The sequence below is a fragment of the Phyllobates terribilis genome, unplaced genomic scaffold (assembly GCF_046119375.1).
Source record: "Phyllobates terribilis strain yellow unplaced genomic scaffold, ASM4611937v1 Scaffold_12__6_contigs__length_324123572, whole genome shotgun sequence".
NCBI classification, from domain to species: domain Eukaryota; kingdom Metazoa; phylum Chordata; class Amphibia; order Anura; family Dendrobatidae; genus Phyllobates; species Phyllobates terribilis.
Genome location: NW_027362772.1, coordinates 78,208,937 through 78,227,036, shown reverse-complemented (window position 1 = coordinate 78,227,036; position 18,100 = coordinate 78,208,937). Strand labels below are relative to the sequence as shown.

At 42.2% G+C, this 18,100-nt stretch overlaps 1 protein-coding gene across 1 annotated transcript; it reads left to right on the top strand.

Moving 5' to 3' along the window:
• The first annotated feature begins 14,948 nt into the window (after positions 1-14,948).
• Positions 14,949-15,977, top strand: LOC141173094 (galactoside alpha-(1,2)-fucosyltransferase 2-like). The gene has a single exon (XM_073657736.1). The coding sequence runs from the start codon at positions 14,949-14,951 to the stop codon at positions 15,975-15,977; it is 1,029 nt and encodes a 342-aa protein (XP_073513837.1).
• The last annotated feature ends 2,123 nt before the right edge of the window (positions 15,978-18,100 follow it).

Here is an 18,100-nt window from a genome sequence, read left to right as displayed (position 1 = left end):
TGCTTCTTTTTAAAGACCAATTGTATAAAACTAATACATTGTTTCTGATGCACAATGAAAGCCATAAAAGTAAAAATAGAATTAAAAAAATGGCAGAATTATTGCATTTTTAATTAATCTCACAAGAACTGAAATAAAAAGTGATACAACAGTCATATGTATCCCCAGGTGGTACCAACAAAAAGATTGTCCTTCTAAAAACAATTTTTCATAAAGATCAACAGAGCTTGATTTAAGGGATGGAATTACTACCGTAATTGTTATAGCAATATACATTGGAAATACACTGTAATCTGGAAAATTTGTGTTTCTATAACCAATAGCTAAAAATGTTTTGAAATGTGAATCTTTTGAAACTCAATTTCACCTGATCAGACAAATCCTTTTTTTATTTCACTTTCCATGAATCACAAATCAGTGGCAAGCCTTTAATTGCCTGAAAAAGATGTGTAATATTGGACCATTAAAAAAAAGTGCAAAAAAATGTGTCTTTTTATATAGTGTATGTAAATTTCTGGTTTCAACTGTATATAGAGTGGGTATGGAAAGTATTCAGACCCCTTTACATTATTCACTCTTTGTTTCATTGCAGCCATTTGGTAAATTCTAAAAAGTTCATTGTTTTCTCATTAAAGTACACTCTGCACCCCATCTTGACTGAAAAAAAACAGAAATGTAGAAATTTTTGCAAATTTCTTAAAAAAGAAAACCTGAAATATCACATGGTCATAAGTAGTGATGAGAGAGCATGTTCGCTACTGCTCGGTGCTCGCCGAGTATTTCCGGGGTTGCTCGGCGGGAGCTTGGGTCTCCTCCCTGCATGTTTGGCGCTCTTTAGAGAGCCAATGAACATGCAGGGATTGCCTGCCACTCACTGTAATGCCGTAGCCATGTTGGTTGTGGCATTACAGTCATTGGCTGGCCGCACAGCGTCATCAGGTCTATATCAGATCTGGCGTCACAGTCTACTCCGCAATCAGACAGTGTAGGGAGAGCTGCTGCTGAGCTAGGGAGAGATTTGCTTGTTTCTAGTTAGTGTAGGTGTACCAAACTATATTAGAGACACATATCCATCTCAACAAACAGTCTTTCTGAAGCCTAATCGATCTGCAGAGATATCAGGCAGGCAGTGTATATAGGCAGGCAGGTAGGGTATATAGCAGACTGCAGTGCATATAGCACAAGAGGCTCCATTCCAGTTCTGTCTGCTGCTGCTGTTAGATATTTCTAGACATAGGCCCAGGTCTCAGGGGCCAGGAATAATCCTCATTATTTGCTTAAAAAACAATCCAGAGAACACAGTTTTTCTGCGCTATTTGCTTGTTGGCACTGCAGAATACAGCCAGGTCCTTTCCATATTACAGCGCTAAAAATCCAGTTATTTAAAACTGTGGTTTGTCCGTCACACGGATCACATATAATTACGCTGAAAATACTGCCATTTCTAGCCTCCATTAAAAAATGTTTTCAGTGTGTCAGTGAAACAATTTACACCAGTTTGTTGTTCAAAATAGTTACCTACAGGCCAGGTATTTAAAACTGTGTTTTGTTCATCACACGGATCACATATAAGTTCGCTCCAAATTCAGTCATTCGTTGTGAGCGTGGAAGATATTGTCCTCCACTTAAAATGGGCAAGGCACGTGGCAAGGGACGGGGAACTGGACGTGATGGTGATGATGGTGCATGCAGAAACCAAGGCCGTGGACAAGCTGAAATTGTGCCACAACAAACACCCACATCTTCTCGCTCGACCTTCCTGTCCCAAATAATAGGGGACCGCAGAACACCACTATTGAACACAGATCAGTGTGAAAAGGTTATTGGTTGGATAGCAGATAATGCTTCCAGTTACTTAGCCACCACCACCACCACCTTTTCTTCCACATGGTCAAGTCTCAGTAGCTTTGAGTCTGGACTGCATATTCCTCACCCTGAACCTTCTTCCTCCCACCATGTCGAGTGCTCATAGACAACTGATCCCACACTTGGACACTCCGAAGAGCTGTTCACTTTTCCATTTATAGATTCGGCCTCTCACCCAGTCCACTTGAAGCAGGGCAAGAGGAGAACGCATGTAGCAATGCCCAAATATTTCAGCAGCCATAGTCACACGAAGGCGACGATGGGAAAGTGTTACAAGAGGTGGACGATGATGAGACACAATTGCCAGAAAGTCAGGAGGAGGACAGGAGTGCGGAAGTGGAAGACGAGGTGGTGGATGATATAGAAACTGACCAAACCTGGCAGGAGGACATGCGGAGCGAGGACAGCAGCACACAGGGGGAGGGAGGCAGAGCACCCCAACAGGCAGGAAGAAGCAGTGTGGTGACCGCAGACAGAAGGCAGGTAAACCATTTCCTGTAACACCAACACAAAGGAAGCTGCCAGTACAACTGTAAGGTCTTCCCGAGTCTGATTGTTTTTTAAAGACTCTGCCGATAACCACAAAAAGGCCATTTGCACCACCTGCCAGGCCCGCATCGGCAGGGGTGGCAAAACTAGCAGCCTGACCACCACCAGCATGATCAGGCACATGGCAGCAAAGCACCCGACTTTGTGGGCCAAACCCCAGGGTCCAGGAACAGTGTCTGCGGGTGGCACCATTGCTTCTTCCGCTGTTGTGCATGCAAGCCAATCCCCTGTCCATGGTGCATGCGAAGATGCCTCCTGCCCTGCACCTGTTGTTGCACACTTTCAAGTAGCAGCATCAGGAAGCATGCCCACATCCTTGTCCCAGCGCAGAGTTCAGTTGTCCATACCCCAGTCCTTGGAACGCAAGCGCAAATACGCAGCCAACGCCCCACAGGCCACACTACTAAATTCCCACAATATCACCGGCACCTCCCTCTAGCAATAGCAACTAGCCTGGCTGTCAATTAGCCGGAGGGAGGTAGCCGCTGGGTCCTAGAGTGAGACAGCTAAGAAGGTGTCTGTAGTGCCAAATTAAGAGATGTTCTGCAACCAACTGCAGGGCAACTGTCTGTCACTTCTGACACACCCATGATACTAGCTGTCTTTAGAAAGACCGCATGGACCAGGGCTCATACCACTGAACGCCCACTCTCTTTTACCGTGAGCAGAACCCTACTCAGACAACACAGGGTGAGGGTAAAAACAATACTTTATTGAACCACCAAACAAACAATAAACATATACACTGTGTGCAGAATTATTAGGCAAATGAGTATTTTGATCACATGATACTTTTTATACATGTTGTCCTACTCCAAGCTGCATAGGCTTGAGAGCCAACTACCAATTAAGTAAATCTGGTGATGTGCATCTCTGTAATGAGGAGGGGTGTTGACTAATGACATCAACACCCTATATAAGGTGTGCTTAATTATTAGGCAACTTCCTTTCCTTTAGCAAAATGGGTCAGAAGAAAGATTTGACGGGCTCTGAAAAGTCCAAAATTGTGAGATGTCTTGCAGAGGGATGCAGCAGTCTTGAAACTTCCAAACTTCAGAAGCGTGATCACCGAACAATCAAGCGTTTCATGGCAAATAGCCAAGAGGGTCGCAAGAAGCGTGTTGGCCAAAAAAGGCGCAAAATAACTGCCCATGAATTGAGGAAAATCAAGCGTGAAGCTGCCAACATGCCATTCGCCACCAGTTTTGCCATATTTCAGAGCTGCAACGTTACTGGAGTATCAAAAAGCACAAGGTGTGCGATACTCAGGGACATGACCAAGGTAAGGAAGGCTGAAAAACGACCACCTTTGAACAAGAAACATAAGATAAAACGTCAAGAATGGGCCAAGAAATATCTTAAGACTGATTTTTCAAAGGTTTTATGGACTGATGAAATGAACGTAACTCTTGATAGGCCAGATGGATGGGCCAGAGGCTGGATCAGTAAAGGGCAGAGAGCTCCACTCCGACTCAGACGCCAGCATGGTGGAGGTGGGGTACTGGTATGGACTGGTATCATCAAAGATGAACTTGTGGGACCTTTTCGGGTTGAGGATGGAGTGAAGCTCAACTCCCAGACCTACTGCCAGTTTCTGGAAGACAACTTCTTCAAGCAGTGGTACAGGAAGAAGTCGGTATCGTTCAAGAAAAACATGATTTTCATGCAGGACAATGCTCCAGCACATGCATCCAACTACTCCACAGCGTGGCTGGCCAGTAAAGGTCTAAAAGAAGAAAAAAAATGACATGGCCCCCTTGTTCACCTGATCTGAACCCCATAGAGAACCTGTGGTCCATCATAAAATGTGAGATCTACAGGGAGGGAAAACAGTACACCTCTCGGAACAGTGTCTGGGAGGCTGTGGTGGCTGCTGCACGCAATGTTGATAGAAAACAGATCAAGCAACTGACAGAATCTATGGATGGAAGGCTGTTGAGTGTCATCATAAAGAAAGGTGGCTATATTGATCACTAATTTTTGGGGTTTTTGTTTTTGCATGTCAGAAATGTTTATTTCTAAATTTTGTGCACTGATATTGGTTTACCTGGTGAAAATAAACAAGTGAGATGGGATTATATTTGGCTTTTATTAAGTTGCCTAATAATTCTGCACAGTAATAGTTACCTGCACAAACAGATATCCTCCTAAGATAGCCAAATCTAAAAAAAAAACACTCCAACTTCCAAAAATATTAAGCTTGGATATTTATGAGTCTTTTGGGTTGATTGAGAACATACAGTAGTTGTTGATCAATAAATAATCCTCTAAAATACAACTTTCCTAATAATTCTGCACACAGTGTAGAACAGTCCCAGTAAACACCCAAGATGGTGCAAAATTACAGAGTCTCACCCTTCCTCTGACTCGCCGGGATTAAAGCCGCTGTGACTTCGGGGCTTCCAGGGCCGACTACCCCCCACCAGTGGCACCCCGCTTTTGGCAGGCACATACAGGGGAGGATGTAGCGACAAGCTTAGGAAGCTGACAGTCCATTGAGATACGTGGCCAGGAGACCCAAGGGTCCCAACTTGGCTTCTCCAAGCGTATCCATGGGGACCAGGTAACCAGAGTGTCTCTACCTAGATACCTCAAACATATCTATGGGGCCAGATGACCGGATGGTCCCAACATGGCTTTCTCCGAATGTATCCATGGGTTCCAGGTGACCAGAAGATCCCAACTTGGCTACCCCAAACATCTCCATGGGACCAAGTGACCGGAAAGTCTCAACCTTGTTTCCCCAAATGTATCCATGGGTTCTGTGATAGTCAATGGAGCAGAGCTGTATTCCTCCAGCCAGGGTCGTGGTCCCTTAAGCTGGCATCCTGTAGAATCCAAATCTGTATCCTCGTTGATGGAGCCATGGTGTCCTGTAGAGCTGTCGCGTAGAGTGTTCCTGGCTGTGGTTTTGTAAAAGACACCTTGATACAGAGGCATATCCCCCTTAAATAGTTCACAATTGTCCTTCAAGACATTATCCACAGGTCTGGGGGGAGGTGAGATGAGTTTAACTCTCATTGTTTGAGCATTTAATCAATTTGCATAGTTTGTACTGCATTGCTCTGGAGGTCAACTAACTAGCCGGCCTGGTACAATATGTAATCATCATATTAGCAAACATTATTATTCCATGACCCTGAGTCCCTGTCCTCCACAGATTGTCCAGAGACAATAAGTTGCAGTAAATATCAACTCAAGTGTCAACATCCAGGCTTATACAAATAATATTCTGTTCTTCTTGACCAACCAAAGAAAGACACATAAATTCAAAAGTCAATATAGAGATAAAAGCGTATTTCTCCTAGCCTACTGAATTTACATCTGGATAATTAAAATTAAATGTTGTGTCGTCACACAGCACTACATAGTTCTGATACAATATTGATATAATACCTATGGAGCTGTCAAAGATTATTATGTGCAATAAAACTGGAAACAATCCTAAAATTTTGTACTGGTATTCTAGTGACCAGGTAAAAGAATACAATACTCTTCATGATTTAATAAACAACTTCTATGATAGCCCCTCTGTGATGCTGAGTCAATTCTCACAGACAAGCCATGAGGTGAGGAAATCAAGGAGTCCAAGGTCAAAAGCCAGCAGGATACATCAAGACAAAGGGAAAAGACAAACGGATAGTCAGAGGCAAAGTTTGGGATCGGTAACTAAGGTCAGATTAAGTCAAAGGTCAAATGGGTTATACAAACGAGTAGTCAAAATGCAAATCCAAGGTCCGTCAACAAAGATCAGAAAATCAGGACACAGAGAAAACACATCACAGAGCAAGGCTACAACTGGCAATGTTCTGATCATTGCTATCCAGCTAAATAGCCAGGTAATCACCCTGAACTGGTGACACCTGGAGGAAACCCAACACGCCCACCCAAACTGGAAAGCTGAGCCATCATTCACAATGCTGACAGCCCAGCACGCCCCTGCCTCAGATTGGTTGACTGGGTTGTCAGTCACAATACTGAAAGCCCAGCACACCCTTGATCCTATAAGGAGGATGAGTTGTCACTCACAGCGTCCTTACTACACTGTGAGTGGTGGAATCATGACACCCTTGTACCTGTCCCGATAGCGATCACCCTGTAGGATTTAATTAATATAAAAAGATGTGCACCACTCCTCCATCACTTCATTGGCTAACTTAGGAATATAGAAATATTTTCAGTCCAACTGCTCATCTACAGAATAACTTGTCCAAAATGGGTTGTATCCAATTGGTGGTCTAAGACCTTGCTTAAGGAAGCTGCACAAAACCAAGCTGCAACTATTGCCGCAAATCCTACATGACAGGAGCCCGAAATTAATCAGGCCACAGGTTCTCTAGAAACAGTAAAAAGTTTGTAACTTTTCAAGAGAGCTTCAAGTTATAGTTCATTCTTCTGGTTCTGAACAATAGACAGTGGACCTTATTATTTCTTTACTCCATGGAGACCCCAAAGTGTGGACATCTTCCTTAGATTCAGATTCCCAATAATTGAATGATTAAAACATAGGTTATACTGATTTTTTTCTGACAAATGTTTATATCAATACGCTCAGCTCTCCATGATCTTTAGCAAGGTGCTTGCAGATTAGACTGCATCTTCATTGTGAAAGGTTAATTTTATAAAGATCAAGAATATATAAAAATAAAAAACAATGTCAAATTAAATAAAAAAAAAATACATGTAACACAAAAACCTAATTTAAAAAATTGATCATTTTCTGATGGCACACTCCCTTTAAATGATGAATAGCAGGGAAGTCCTTAGATTTTGCTAAAGAAAGTGGACGATCTAAAGTCTATCTGTGAAAGCCTGTTTTCAGTTGATGGAATTATTACATAAATTCAGAACCAGAGCTATTCTGTAAGTACATAAAAATCATATCATGAATACAGTACAAAAACCAAGCTCAATTATATAGATACTATACTAAAATAAAGCATGTTGCATAAATATAATACCTAAACTAAAATTAGTACATACGTTTAATACCAAAGCAAAGTATGTTACATAAATGCAATTCCATAACCAGGCTCAGTACATACAGTACTAGAACATAACTCAGTACATAAATACAGTCAGTGAAGAAAGAAAGAATATATCCAGCTCACCCGTATGTTATTTTCAAACAGTTCAGAGCAAAAACAGCATCTATGCCGGAATGCAGAAAGTCCAATGAAGACAAAAGAAGGTCCAGCTTCATGAACATGCAATTATTTATTTGTGGATGAGAACAAAAAGACGTGCAAAAGAAACCTGGTTAAAGCATCTACATGTTTCCGGTGCGTAGCACCCTTAATCATGATTAAGGGTGTTAAGCACCTGAAAAGCATAGATATTTTAAACAAGTTACTATCATGATATTTTAACTTTTGCATGGCTTTTTGTGCTCATTCACAAATAAATACTTGCATGTTTGTGAAGCTGGATCTTATTTTCTTTAGATAAATACAGTGCCAGAACTAGGCTCAATACATACAGTACCAGAACCAAACTCAGTACATAAATATAGTACCAGAACCAGGCTCAGTACATACAGTACCAGAACTAAGCTCAGTACATAAATATAGTACCAGAAAAAGACCCAGCACATAAATGCAGTACAAGAACCAGGCTCAGTATGTACAGTACCCTCTGGGACCTTGTGAAGTATGTCAATGACTGCCTTCTGGACATCTGTCAAGTCAGCAGTCTTGTTGAGCCTACTGGAACAGACTAAGGGACATTTTTATAAGCTTAGGAAGCCTTTGTAGGTGTTTTTTGTTAATTATTCTAATTTACTGAGATAATGACTTTTGTGTTTTCATTGGCTGTAAGCCATAGTCATAAACATTAACAGAAATAAACACTTGAAATAGATCCCTCTGTTTGTAATGACTATGTTGCGCCCCTGAGGGTTCGACCGCCACAGGGATGCTGCACTTCTTTAATGGAGTGTAGTGTTCCTCCTCTGAGGTAAGAACAGTGTGATGGTCAGGACCCAACCGCCACATCCAACACCACACTTCTCCCACCAGAGGGGGCTAGTATGCACTAGGTGCTGCCCCTACTTAACCCCTTAAGCCCCGAGGGTGGTTTGCACGTTAATGACCAGGCCAATTTTTACAATTCTGACCACTGTCACTTTATGAGGTAATTACTCTGGAACGCTTCAACGGATCCCCCTGATTCTGAGATTGTTTTTTCGTGACATATTGTACTTCATGATTGTGGTAAAATTTCTTCGATATCACTTGCGTTTATTTGTGAAAAAAACAGAAATTTGGCGAAAATTTAGAAAATTTTGCAATTTTCAAAATTTTAATTTTTATGCCCTTAAATCAGAGAGATATGTCACACAAAAGAGTTAATAAATAACATTTCCCACATGTCTACTTTACATCAGCACAATTTTGTAATCAAAATTTTTTTTTGTTAGGGAGCTATAAGGGTTAAAAGTTGACCAGCGATTTCTCATTTTTCCAACAAAATTTACAAAACCATTTTTTTAGGGACCACATCACATTTGAAGTCACTTTGAGAGGTCTTTATGACAGAAAATACCCAAAAGTGACACCATTCTAAAAACTGCACCCCTCAAGGTGCTCAAAACCACATTCAAGAACTTTATTAACCCTTCAGGTGCTTCACAGGAATTTTTTGAATGTGGAAGAAAAAAATGAACATTTAACTTTTTTCACAAAAATGTTACTTTAGACCCAATTTTTTTTATTTTCACAGAGGTAACAAGAAAAATTGGACCCCAAAATTTGTTGTGCAATTTCCCCTGGGCACGCAGATTCCCAATATGTGGGGAAAAAACACTGTTTGGGCGCGCGGCAGGGCTCGGAAGGGAAGGAGCACCATTTGACTTTTTGATTGTAAAATTTGCTTGAATAATTAGCGAACGCCATGTTGTGTTTGGAGAGCCCCTGTGTGCCCAAACATTGGAGCTCCCCCACAAGTGACCCCATTTTGGAAACTAGACCCCCCAAGGCACCTATCTAGATGAATAGTAAGCACTTGGAACCCCCAGGTGCTTCACAAATTGATTCGTAAAAATGAAAAAGTGAAAAAAAAAACACGTTTTCATTTTTATGAATCAATTTGTGAAGCACCTGGGGGTTCCAAGTGCTCACTATGCATCTAGATAAGTGCCTTGGGGGGTCTAGTTTCCAAAATGGGGTCAATTGTGGGAGAGCTCCAATGTTTGGGCACACAGGGACTCTCCAAATGCAACATGGTATCCACTAACAAATTGAATGGAAAATCGGCTCAAATTGTTAGCGGACACCAAGTTGCGTTTGGAGAGCCCCTGTGTGCTCAAACTTTGGAGCTCCCCCACAAGTGATGCCATTTTGGAAACTAGACCCCCAAAGGCACCTATCTAGATGCATAGTGAGCACTTGGAACCCCCAGGTGCTTCACAAATTGATTCGTAAACTGAAAAAGTGAAAAAAAAACACTTTTTCTTATTTATGAATCAATTTGTGAAACACCTGGGGGTTCCAAGTGCTCACTATGCATCTAGATAGGTGCCTTGGGGGGTCTAGTTTCCAAAATGGGGTCACTTGTGGGGGAGCTCCAATGTTTGTGTACACAGTAGCTCTCCAAACGCAACATGATGTCCGCTAACAATTTGAGCCGACAATTTGTTAGCGGATATCATGTTGCATTTGGAGAGTCCCTTTGTGCCCAAACATTGGAGCTCCCCCACAAGTGACCCCATTTTGGAAACTAGACCCCCCAAGGCACCTATCTAGATGCATAGTGAGCACTTGGAACCCCCAGGTGTTACACAAATTGATTCATAAATATGAAAAAGTGTTTTTTTTTTCACTTTTTCATTTTTACGAATCAATTTGTGAAGCACCTGGGGGTTCCAAGTGCTCACTATGCATCTAGATAGGTGCCTTGGGGGGTCTAGTTTCCAAAATGGGGTCACTTGTGGGGGAGCTCCAATGTTTGTGCACGCAGTAGCTCTCCAAACGCAACATGGCGTCCGCTAACAATTTGAGCCGATTTTCCATTCAATTTGCTAGCGGACACCATGTCGCGTTTGGAGAGCCCCTGTGTGCCCAAACTTTGGAGCTCCCCCACAAGTGACCCCATTTTGGAAACTAGACACCCCAAGGCACCTATCTAGATGTATAGTGAGCACTTGGAACCCCCAGGTGCTTCACAAATTGATTCGTAAAAATGAAAAAGTGTAAAAAAAACACTTTTTCATATTTCTGAATCAATTTGTGAAACACCAGGGGGTTCCAAGTGCTCACTATGCATCTATATAGGTGCCTTGGGGGGTCTAGTTTCCAAAATGGGGTCATTTGTGGGGGAGCTCCAATGTTTGGGCACACAGGGACTCTCCAAATGCAACATGGTATCCGCTAACAAATTGTCGGCTCAAATTGTTAGCGGACATCATGTTGCGTTTGGAGAGCCCCTGTGTGCCCAAACATTGGAGCTCCCCCACAAGTGACCCCATTTTGGAAACTAGACACCCCAAGGCACCTATCTAGATGCATAGTGAGCACTTGGAACCCCCAGGTGCTTCACAAATTGATTCGTAAAAATGAAAAAGTGAAAAAAAAAACACTTTTTCATTTTTATGAATCAATTTGTGAAGCACCTGGGGGTTCCAAGTGCTCACTATGCATCTAGATAGGTGCCTTGGGGGGTCTAGTTTCCAAAATGGGGTCACTTGTGGGGGAGCTCCAATGTTTGTGTACACAGTAGCTCTCCAAACGCAACATGGCGTCCGCTAACAATTTGAGCCGATTTTCCATTCAATTTGTTAGCGGACACCATGTCGCGTTTGGAGAGCCCGTGATGTGCCTAAACAGTGGAGCTCCCCCACAAGTGACCCCATTTTGGAAACTATACCCCTCAAGGATTTTATTAAGGTGTATAGTGAACATTTTGAACCCAGAGGTACGACACAGAATTTGTTTACAATAGGTCATCATATTGAATAAGTTGTCATCAGTCTTGAGCGCAAGTGCTCGCTACTTGAGTTTGCATCGAGTACTCAGGTATGCACCATGTACAGCGTGTGCTCGAGTGACATGCTCGAGTCCCTGCTCCGCATGTTTCACGGTTATTAGACACCCAAAAAAAAACATGCGGGGATCGCTCTTGCATGGCAGGCAATCCCCGTAAAGTTTTTTTGGCCGCGAAGCATATGGGGCAGAGACTCGAGCATGTCATTCAAATACCCACGATACTCAATGCATACCAGAGCACCCGATGCAAACTCAAGTAGCGAGCACTTGCGCTCAACACTAGTCGCCATATCGTCATCTTTTTTCTTACTTTTGAAAAAAATCACAACCCCATCACAACCCTAACCCCAACCCTAACCCCAACCCCAGCCCTAACCGTAGCACAACCCTAACCGTAGCACAACCCTAACCGTAGCACAACCCTAACCCTAGCACAACCCTAACCCTAGCACAACCCTAACCCTAGCACAACCCTAACCCCAAACCCAGCCCTAACCCTAGCCCAATCCTAACCCAAGAGTTTATTTTTGACGCCGTTCCTCGTGCGGTATAAGTGAATAGACGACTTTATTCTTCGGGTCGGTGTGATTACAATACCAGAATCATATGGGGTTTTTATGACTGACAGCTGTCACACACAAAAAGACGCATTTTTTGTAAAATCTAGTTTTTGCATCGCCATATTTTGAGAGCTATAATTTTTCCAGATTTTGGCAGACAGTCATGTGATGGCTCGTTTTTTGCGGGATGAGTTGACGTTGTTATTGGTGCCATTTTCAGGCACGTGACATTTTTGATCGCTTTCTATTCCGATTTTTGGGAGGCAGAATAAACAAAAACCAACAATTCAGGAATTGTTTTTTTTTTTTTTTATTCTGTTCCGCGTGTGGTAAAAGTGATAAGGTAGCTTTATTCTTCGGGTCAGTACGTTTACAGCGGTACCACATTTATATCGTTTTTCTATGATATGCACTTTTACATAATAAAAGCAATTTTATAGAAAAAAAATATTTTTTAGTATAGCTTTATTCTGAGAGCTATAACTTTTTTATTTTTCGGTTGATGGAGCTGTATGTCAGCTTGTTTTTTGCGGGACGAGATGACGTTTTCAGCGGTACCATTATTATTTATATTCGTCTTTTTGATCGCGTGTTATTCCATTTTTTATTTGGCGGTATGGTGATAAAGCATTGTTTTTTGCTTCGTTTTTTTTTTTTTTTTTACCGTGTTCACTGAAGGGGTTAACTAGTGGGACAGTTTTATAGGTCAGGTTGTTCCAGACGCGGCGATACCAAATATGTGTACTTTTATTGTTTTTTTTGTTTTTTTTTATAATAATATTTATTGATGGGTACATTATATTTTTATTTTTGGTGGATTATTTTATTTATTTTTTTTTTATATTTTTGCAATTTTTTTTTTTTTTTTTTTTTCGCTTACTGACAGTTTTTATACTTTATTACTTTGTCCCACTATGGGACTTTCACTTTTTTTTCTCTGATCGCCTGCATGGCACAGGAATGCAGCCCCATCCCTGTGTCATACAGGCTATCAGCGCTGCACAGTGAGAAGATTGTTTGGAGATGCACTGCGCATGTCCAAACAATCTTCCTGTTGTCTGGTGACCCGGATGTTGTCATGACGACATCGGGTCGTCATGGCAACACCCGGGAAGCCTCTGCAGACAGCGCTGGAAGCCGGAAGAGGAGGTGAGTATCTGCAATCACCTCCCCTTGCCCCCGCAATGCTGCGATCGCAGGGGTTAATGTGCTCGGAGCGGTGCAGGACCGCTCCCTGCACATAGTACCGGGTGTCAGCTGTGACAATCAGCTGACACCCGGCGGCGATCGCGCCCGCACAGCCTGTGTGCGCGCGCGATCGCGATGACGTACTAATACGGGTCTGGCTCTTAAGTCCCAGGGCACAGACGCGTATTAGTACGTCAGATGTTATTAAGGGGTTAAAGTTGGGAGACTGGGGAACCAAGAGATAGGGGAACCAATTGGTGGGTGAGGGTGGAGGACTCACATTTTTGTGACACTTAATAATTCATATTTAATACACAGCCATCTTGGCTCATGGTTCTTTGATCGTCTTTTGATTGTGATCTCCCACCCTGAACGTGGATCCTGTGTGGACCTGCAGCGGATGGAGACACGGCCCTCGTACCCTGGCCTTGGGTCGAGGGGCAGGTTGCAGATAATGTATGTCTCAGCCCGGTCAAGGACCATGACCAAGAAGGCCCGGAGCTTAGGAGTGTAGCTCCACCGCAAATGGGTCCCGGCGGGGATGCAGACGGAGCGGTATACGCCACCTGTCCTCGCCAACCTGATCTATTCAGAGGGATTCCGGCTGCAAGAGGGGTACCGGACCCCGATACCTGACCTTGCTACTCTACGTCCTGGTCAGGAAAGCCCGGTAGACCCTGAGGATCCCACCGGGTGACGGAAAGAGCAGAGCTGCCACCCGTACCCTTTTTCTGAGTGAAGTTCAGAGGGAGACTCGGCCTATCCACACATACACAGACAGGAATGGACCCGGTCTGAAGTCTGGGAACACTCTGTTGCGAGGTCCTGATTTAACACTGGACTTACTCTGAGGTTGTCGGACCCCCGTCCCTGGTGACAGCAGAACTACGCAAGCAGCAGGGAGAAGCCTTGCAGCTGCACTCTCCACCGTGAGTAAAAACCCTGGAAGTTAACCCCAATGGCCTCCGGACTCTTTATTCTGCGCTACACTGCACTACGCAGCACCAGACCTCCTACACTACAACCCCCGTCATCCTGTACCTCTGCCCTGAGGCCCTGCTCCGCCTGTGGGGAGTAGTAACAACGACGGCTGCCACAACATCCCGCCTCAGAGGACTGCAGCAGCGCTGGTGGCCTTCACCAGGTGCCACAGTTGGCGTAGTCGAGATCAGCCACTCAACCCGGATAAGCCCTTACATCCTTTTTTTTAATGTGACGGCCCTGGGCACGGAGCGGGTCCGGGCCACGGCTGCACCCCATCTACATCACAGGACCCGGCTCCGAGTCCCCCTTCTCCCAGGGTAGGGCTTCCAGCGTGCGTGCCACGCTATGCGTCGTCGTCACAACTCTATATAATATATGAGTTTCACTTTTTGTATTGAAGAACTGAAATAAATTAACTTTTTGATGATATTCTAATTTAGTAAGATGCACCTGTATATAAGAGGGTTTAAAATGGGTCTGCCATCACCTTATAAATTATAATGACTGTTTTGCAAAGACTCCAATGTTATGTTCTGCATTTACAATGACTTCCATGTTCTTCGTTGTTGCGATGGGTTGACCCTGTTGAAGTGGACATAGCTCTCAGTTGCCTAAGCTGCCTTATTACTATGGAACACCATACCTAAGCAAATGATACAATGTGCTATATTCTGATTTTATGTTGCTTTTCCGCTATCCAAGCACTAATGCCAAATATTCATATGTCTATACAGTTGATTGTATGTATTCATGTTGTTAGATTATTTTCTAATTCTTTATCTCTTTATTTGATGCAGCACTTTTGCCTGGAACGTCAAACATGAAGCAATGTCATCTGATCATCTTTCTAGTAATTGTAGTTGTAATGAATTTGTCCTATTGGTACAATGTTCCTTTTAGCCAAAGGATTTTATCAAAAATTTGTAAGACCAGCAGTGAAGAAAATGCACCTCAAGATGCTTCACATACCACCCGACCACTGAGAGGAATGATGACTATTCTTCCCCAAGGACGATTTGGTAACCAAATAGGAGAGTATGCAGCTCTCTATGCCCTGGCAAAAATGAATGGCTATCGAGCGTACATTCTGCCGGAGATGCACAAAGAACTTTCCTCACTATTCAAGCTAAATTTGCCATTAATTTCCAAGGATTCTGCTAACCGTATAAAATGGAAGGAATATAAAATTAACAACTGGATGTGTCCCGAATACCGAAATATCACAGGGGAGAATATTAGACTGAAAGGTTTTGTTTACTCCTGGACATTTTATCATCATCTAAAGAACGAACTTCTCCAAGAATTTACATTTCATGACTTTGTTAAAGATGAGGCCAACACTTATCTAAGACAAGTGAGGGGTAATCGGACGAATGTGACATTTGTAGGGGTTCATGTTCGGAGAGGGGATTATGTAAATCTCTTTGTTCAACAGAAGAGAGGAGTCTTAGCGGACAAAAATTACCTAAAGAATGCCACTGATTACTTCAGGAAGAAGTACCAGAATCCGATATTTGTGGTGACCAGTAATGGGATGGACTGGTGTAAGAATAATATTAATAATTCCTTAGGAGATGTTTACTTTGCCGGAGATGGAAAAGAAGGTTCCCCTGATCGGGACTTTTCACTTTTGGCCCATTGTAACCACAATATCATGACATTTGGGTCATTTGGGATCTGGGCGGCATACCTGGCAGGCGGTGAAGCGATTCACATGGCTAATTACAGTGCTCCTGATTCTTCTTATCTAAAGTATGTCAAGTATGAAGCCATCTATCTTCCAGAATGGATTGCTGTTCCCGTGGACCTAACAGATCTACTAAAGAGCAAAGGACTTATTAAAAAATAAAATTATTTGGTCAATTTTTTTTTGTTCCATAATTTACTACCGTTTTGTGTAATGGAGGCAAAATGTCAACTCTTGGGTCAGGGCCAAACTTTGCAATATTCTTAGTGTTTCCCTGCATGAGAGGTCAGTGAAGAAACGCATATCTAACACTAAATATGTTAAACACTAAAACTCTGAATCTGTATCAAACTCATATTACATATAAGAAAAAAGGAGAAAAAATTCATCACCTCACCGCAGGAATTCCAAAATGATGCTCGGATGTCTCGGGGCTGGTGTCCCCAACAGCAAGATGTGGAGCAAAAAAATAGGATAATCCGGCACTAAAGTAAATATTATATTAAAAGTCAATTTTATTAGAATCCATTAAAATCCAAAGAAGCAAAAACAAATCAAAAATAGTATATTAAAAAGAAGTGGAGTGGAGGGAAGACCCAAGGTGAAACCTTACGCATTTCAGACAGATACGTACTTACTCATAGGCTATGGGTTTACCCCCCCCTTCTTATAAAGTGAATGTTCATCCTTAATTTGTCATGTTGTAAATCTGAATGTACAGTTGAAACCAGAAGTTTCCATCCACTATATAAATTACACATCTGCATGTTTTTCTCAGTATCTGACATGAAATCAGAATAAACCGTTTTAGGTCAATTAGGATTACCATAATTTTTATTATTTGCCAAATGTCAGAATAATATGAGAGAGAGAATGTTTTAAGTCATTTTATTACTTACTGCAAAGTCAAAAGTTTACATACACTAAGATTACTATGCCTTTAAACAATTCTGGACTGCCCATATGATGATGTCATGTGTTTGGAAGCTTTTGATAGTTTTTTTTGGGCAACTTCTGAGTTAATTAGAGACACACCTGTGGATGTATTTTAATGCACACCTGAAACACACTGCTTCTTTTTAAAGACCAATTGTATAAAACTAATACATTGTTTCTGATGCACAATGAAAGCCATAAAAGTAAAAATAGAATTAAAAAAATGGCAGAATTATTGCATTTTTAATTAATCTCACAAGAACTGAAATAAAAAGTGATACAACAGTCATATGTATCCCCAGGTGGTACCAACAAAAAGATTGTCCTTCTGAAAACAATTTTTCATAAAGATCAACAGAGCTTGATTTAAGGGATGGAATTACTACCGTAATTGTTATAGCAATATACATTGGAAATACACTGTAATCTGGAAAATTTGTGTTTCTATAACCAATAGCTAAAAATGTTTTGAAATGTGAATCTTTTGAAACTCAATTTCACCTGATCAGACAAATCCTTTTTTTATTTCACTTTCCATGAATCACAAATCAGTGGCAAGCCTTTAATTGCCTGAAAAAGATGTGTAATATTGGACCATTAAAAAAAAGTGCAAAAAAATGTGTCTTTTTATATAGTGTATGTAAATTTCTGGTTTCAACTGTATATAGAGTGGGTATGGAAAGTATTCAGACCCCTTTACATTATTCACTCTTTGTTTCATTGCAGCCACTTGGTAAATTCTAAAAAGTTCATTTTTTTCTCATTAAAGTACACTCTGCACCCCATCTTGACTGAAAAAAAACAGAAATGTAGAAATTTTTGCAAATTTCTTAAAAAAGAAAACCTGAAATATCACATGGTCATAAGTAGTGATGAGAGAGCATGTTCGCTACTGCTCGGTGCTCGCCGAGTATTTCTGGGGTTGCTCGGCGGGAGCTTGGGTCTCCTCCCTGCATGTTTGGCGCTCTTTAGAGAGCCAATGAACATGCAGGGATTGCCTGCCACTCACTGTAATGCCGTAGCCATGTTGGTTGTGGCATTACAGTCATTGGCTGGCCGCACAGCGTCATCAGGTCTATATCAGATCTGGCGTCACAGTCTACTCCGCAATCAGACAGTGTAGGGAGAGCTGCTGCTGAGCTAGGGAGAGATTTGCTTGTTTCTAGTTAGTGTAGGTGTACCAAACTATATTAGAGACACATATCCATCTCAACAAACAGTCTTTCTGAAGCCTAATCGATCTGCAGAGATATCAGGCAGGCAGTGTATATAGGCAGGCAGGTAGGTTATATAGCAGACTGCAGTGCATATAGCACAAGAGGCTCCATTCCAGTTCTGTCTGCTGCTGC

Coding starts and splice junctions, on each gene's coding strand:
- LOC141173094 (XM_073657736.1), top strand. CDS start 14,949: ATGAAGCAATGTCATCTGATCATCTTTCTAGTAATTGTAGTTGTAATG.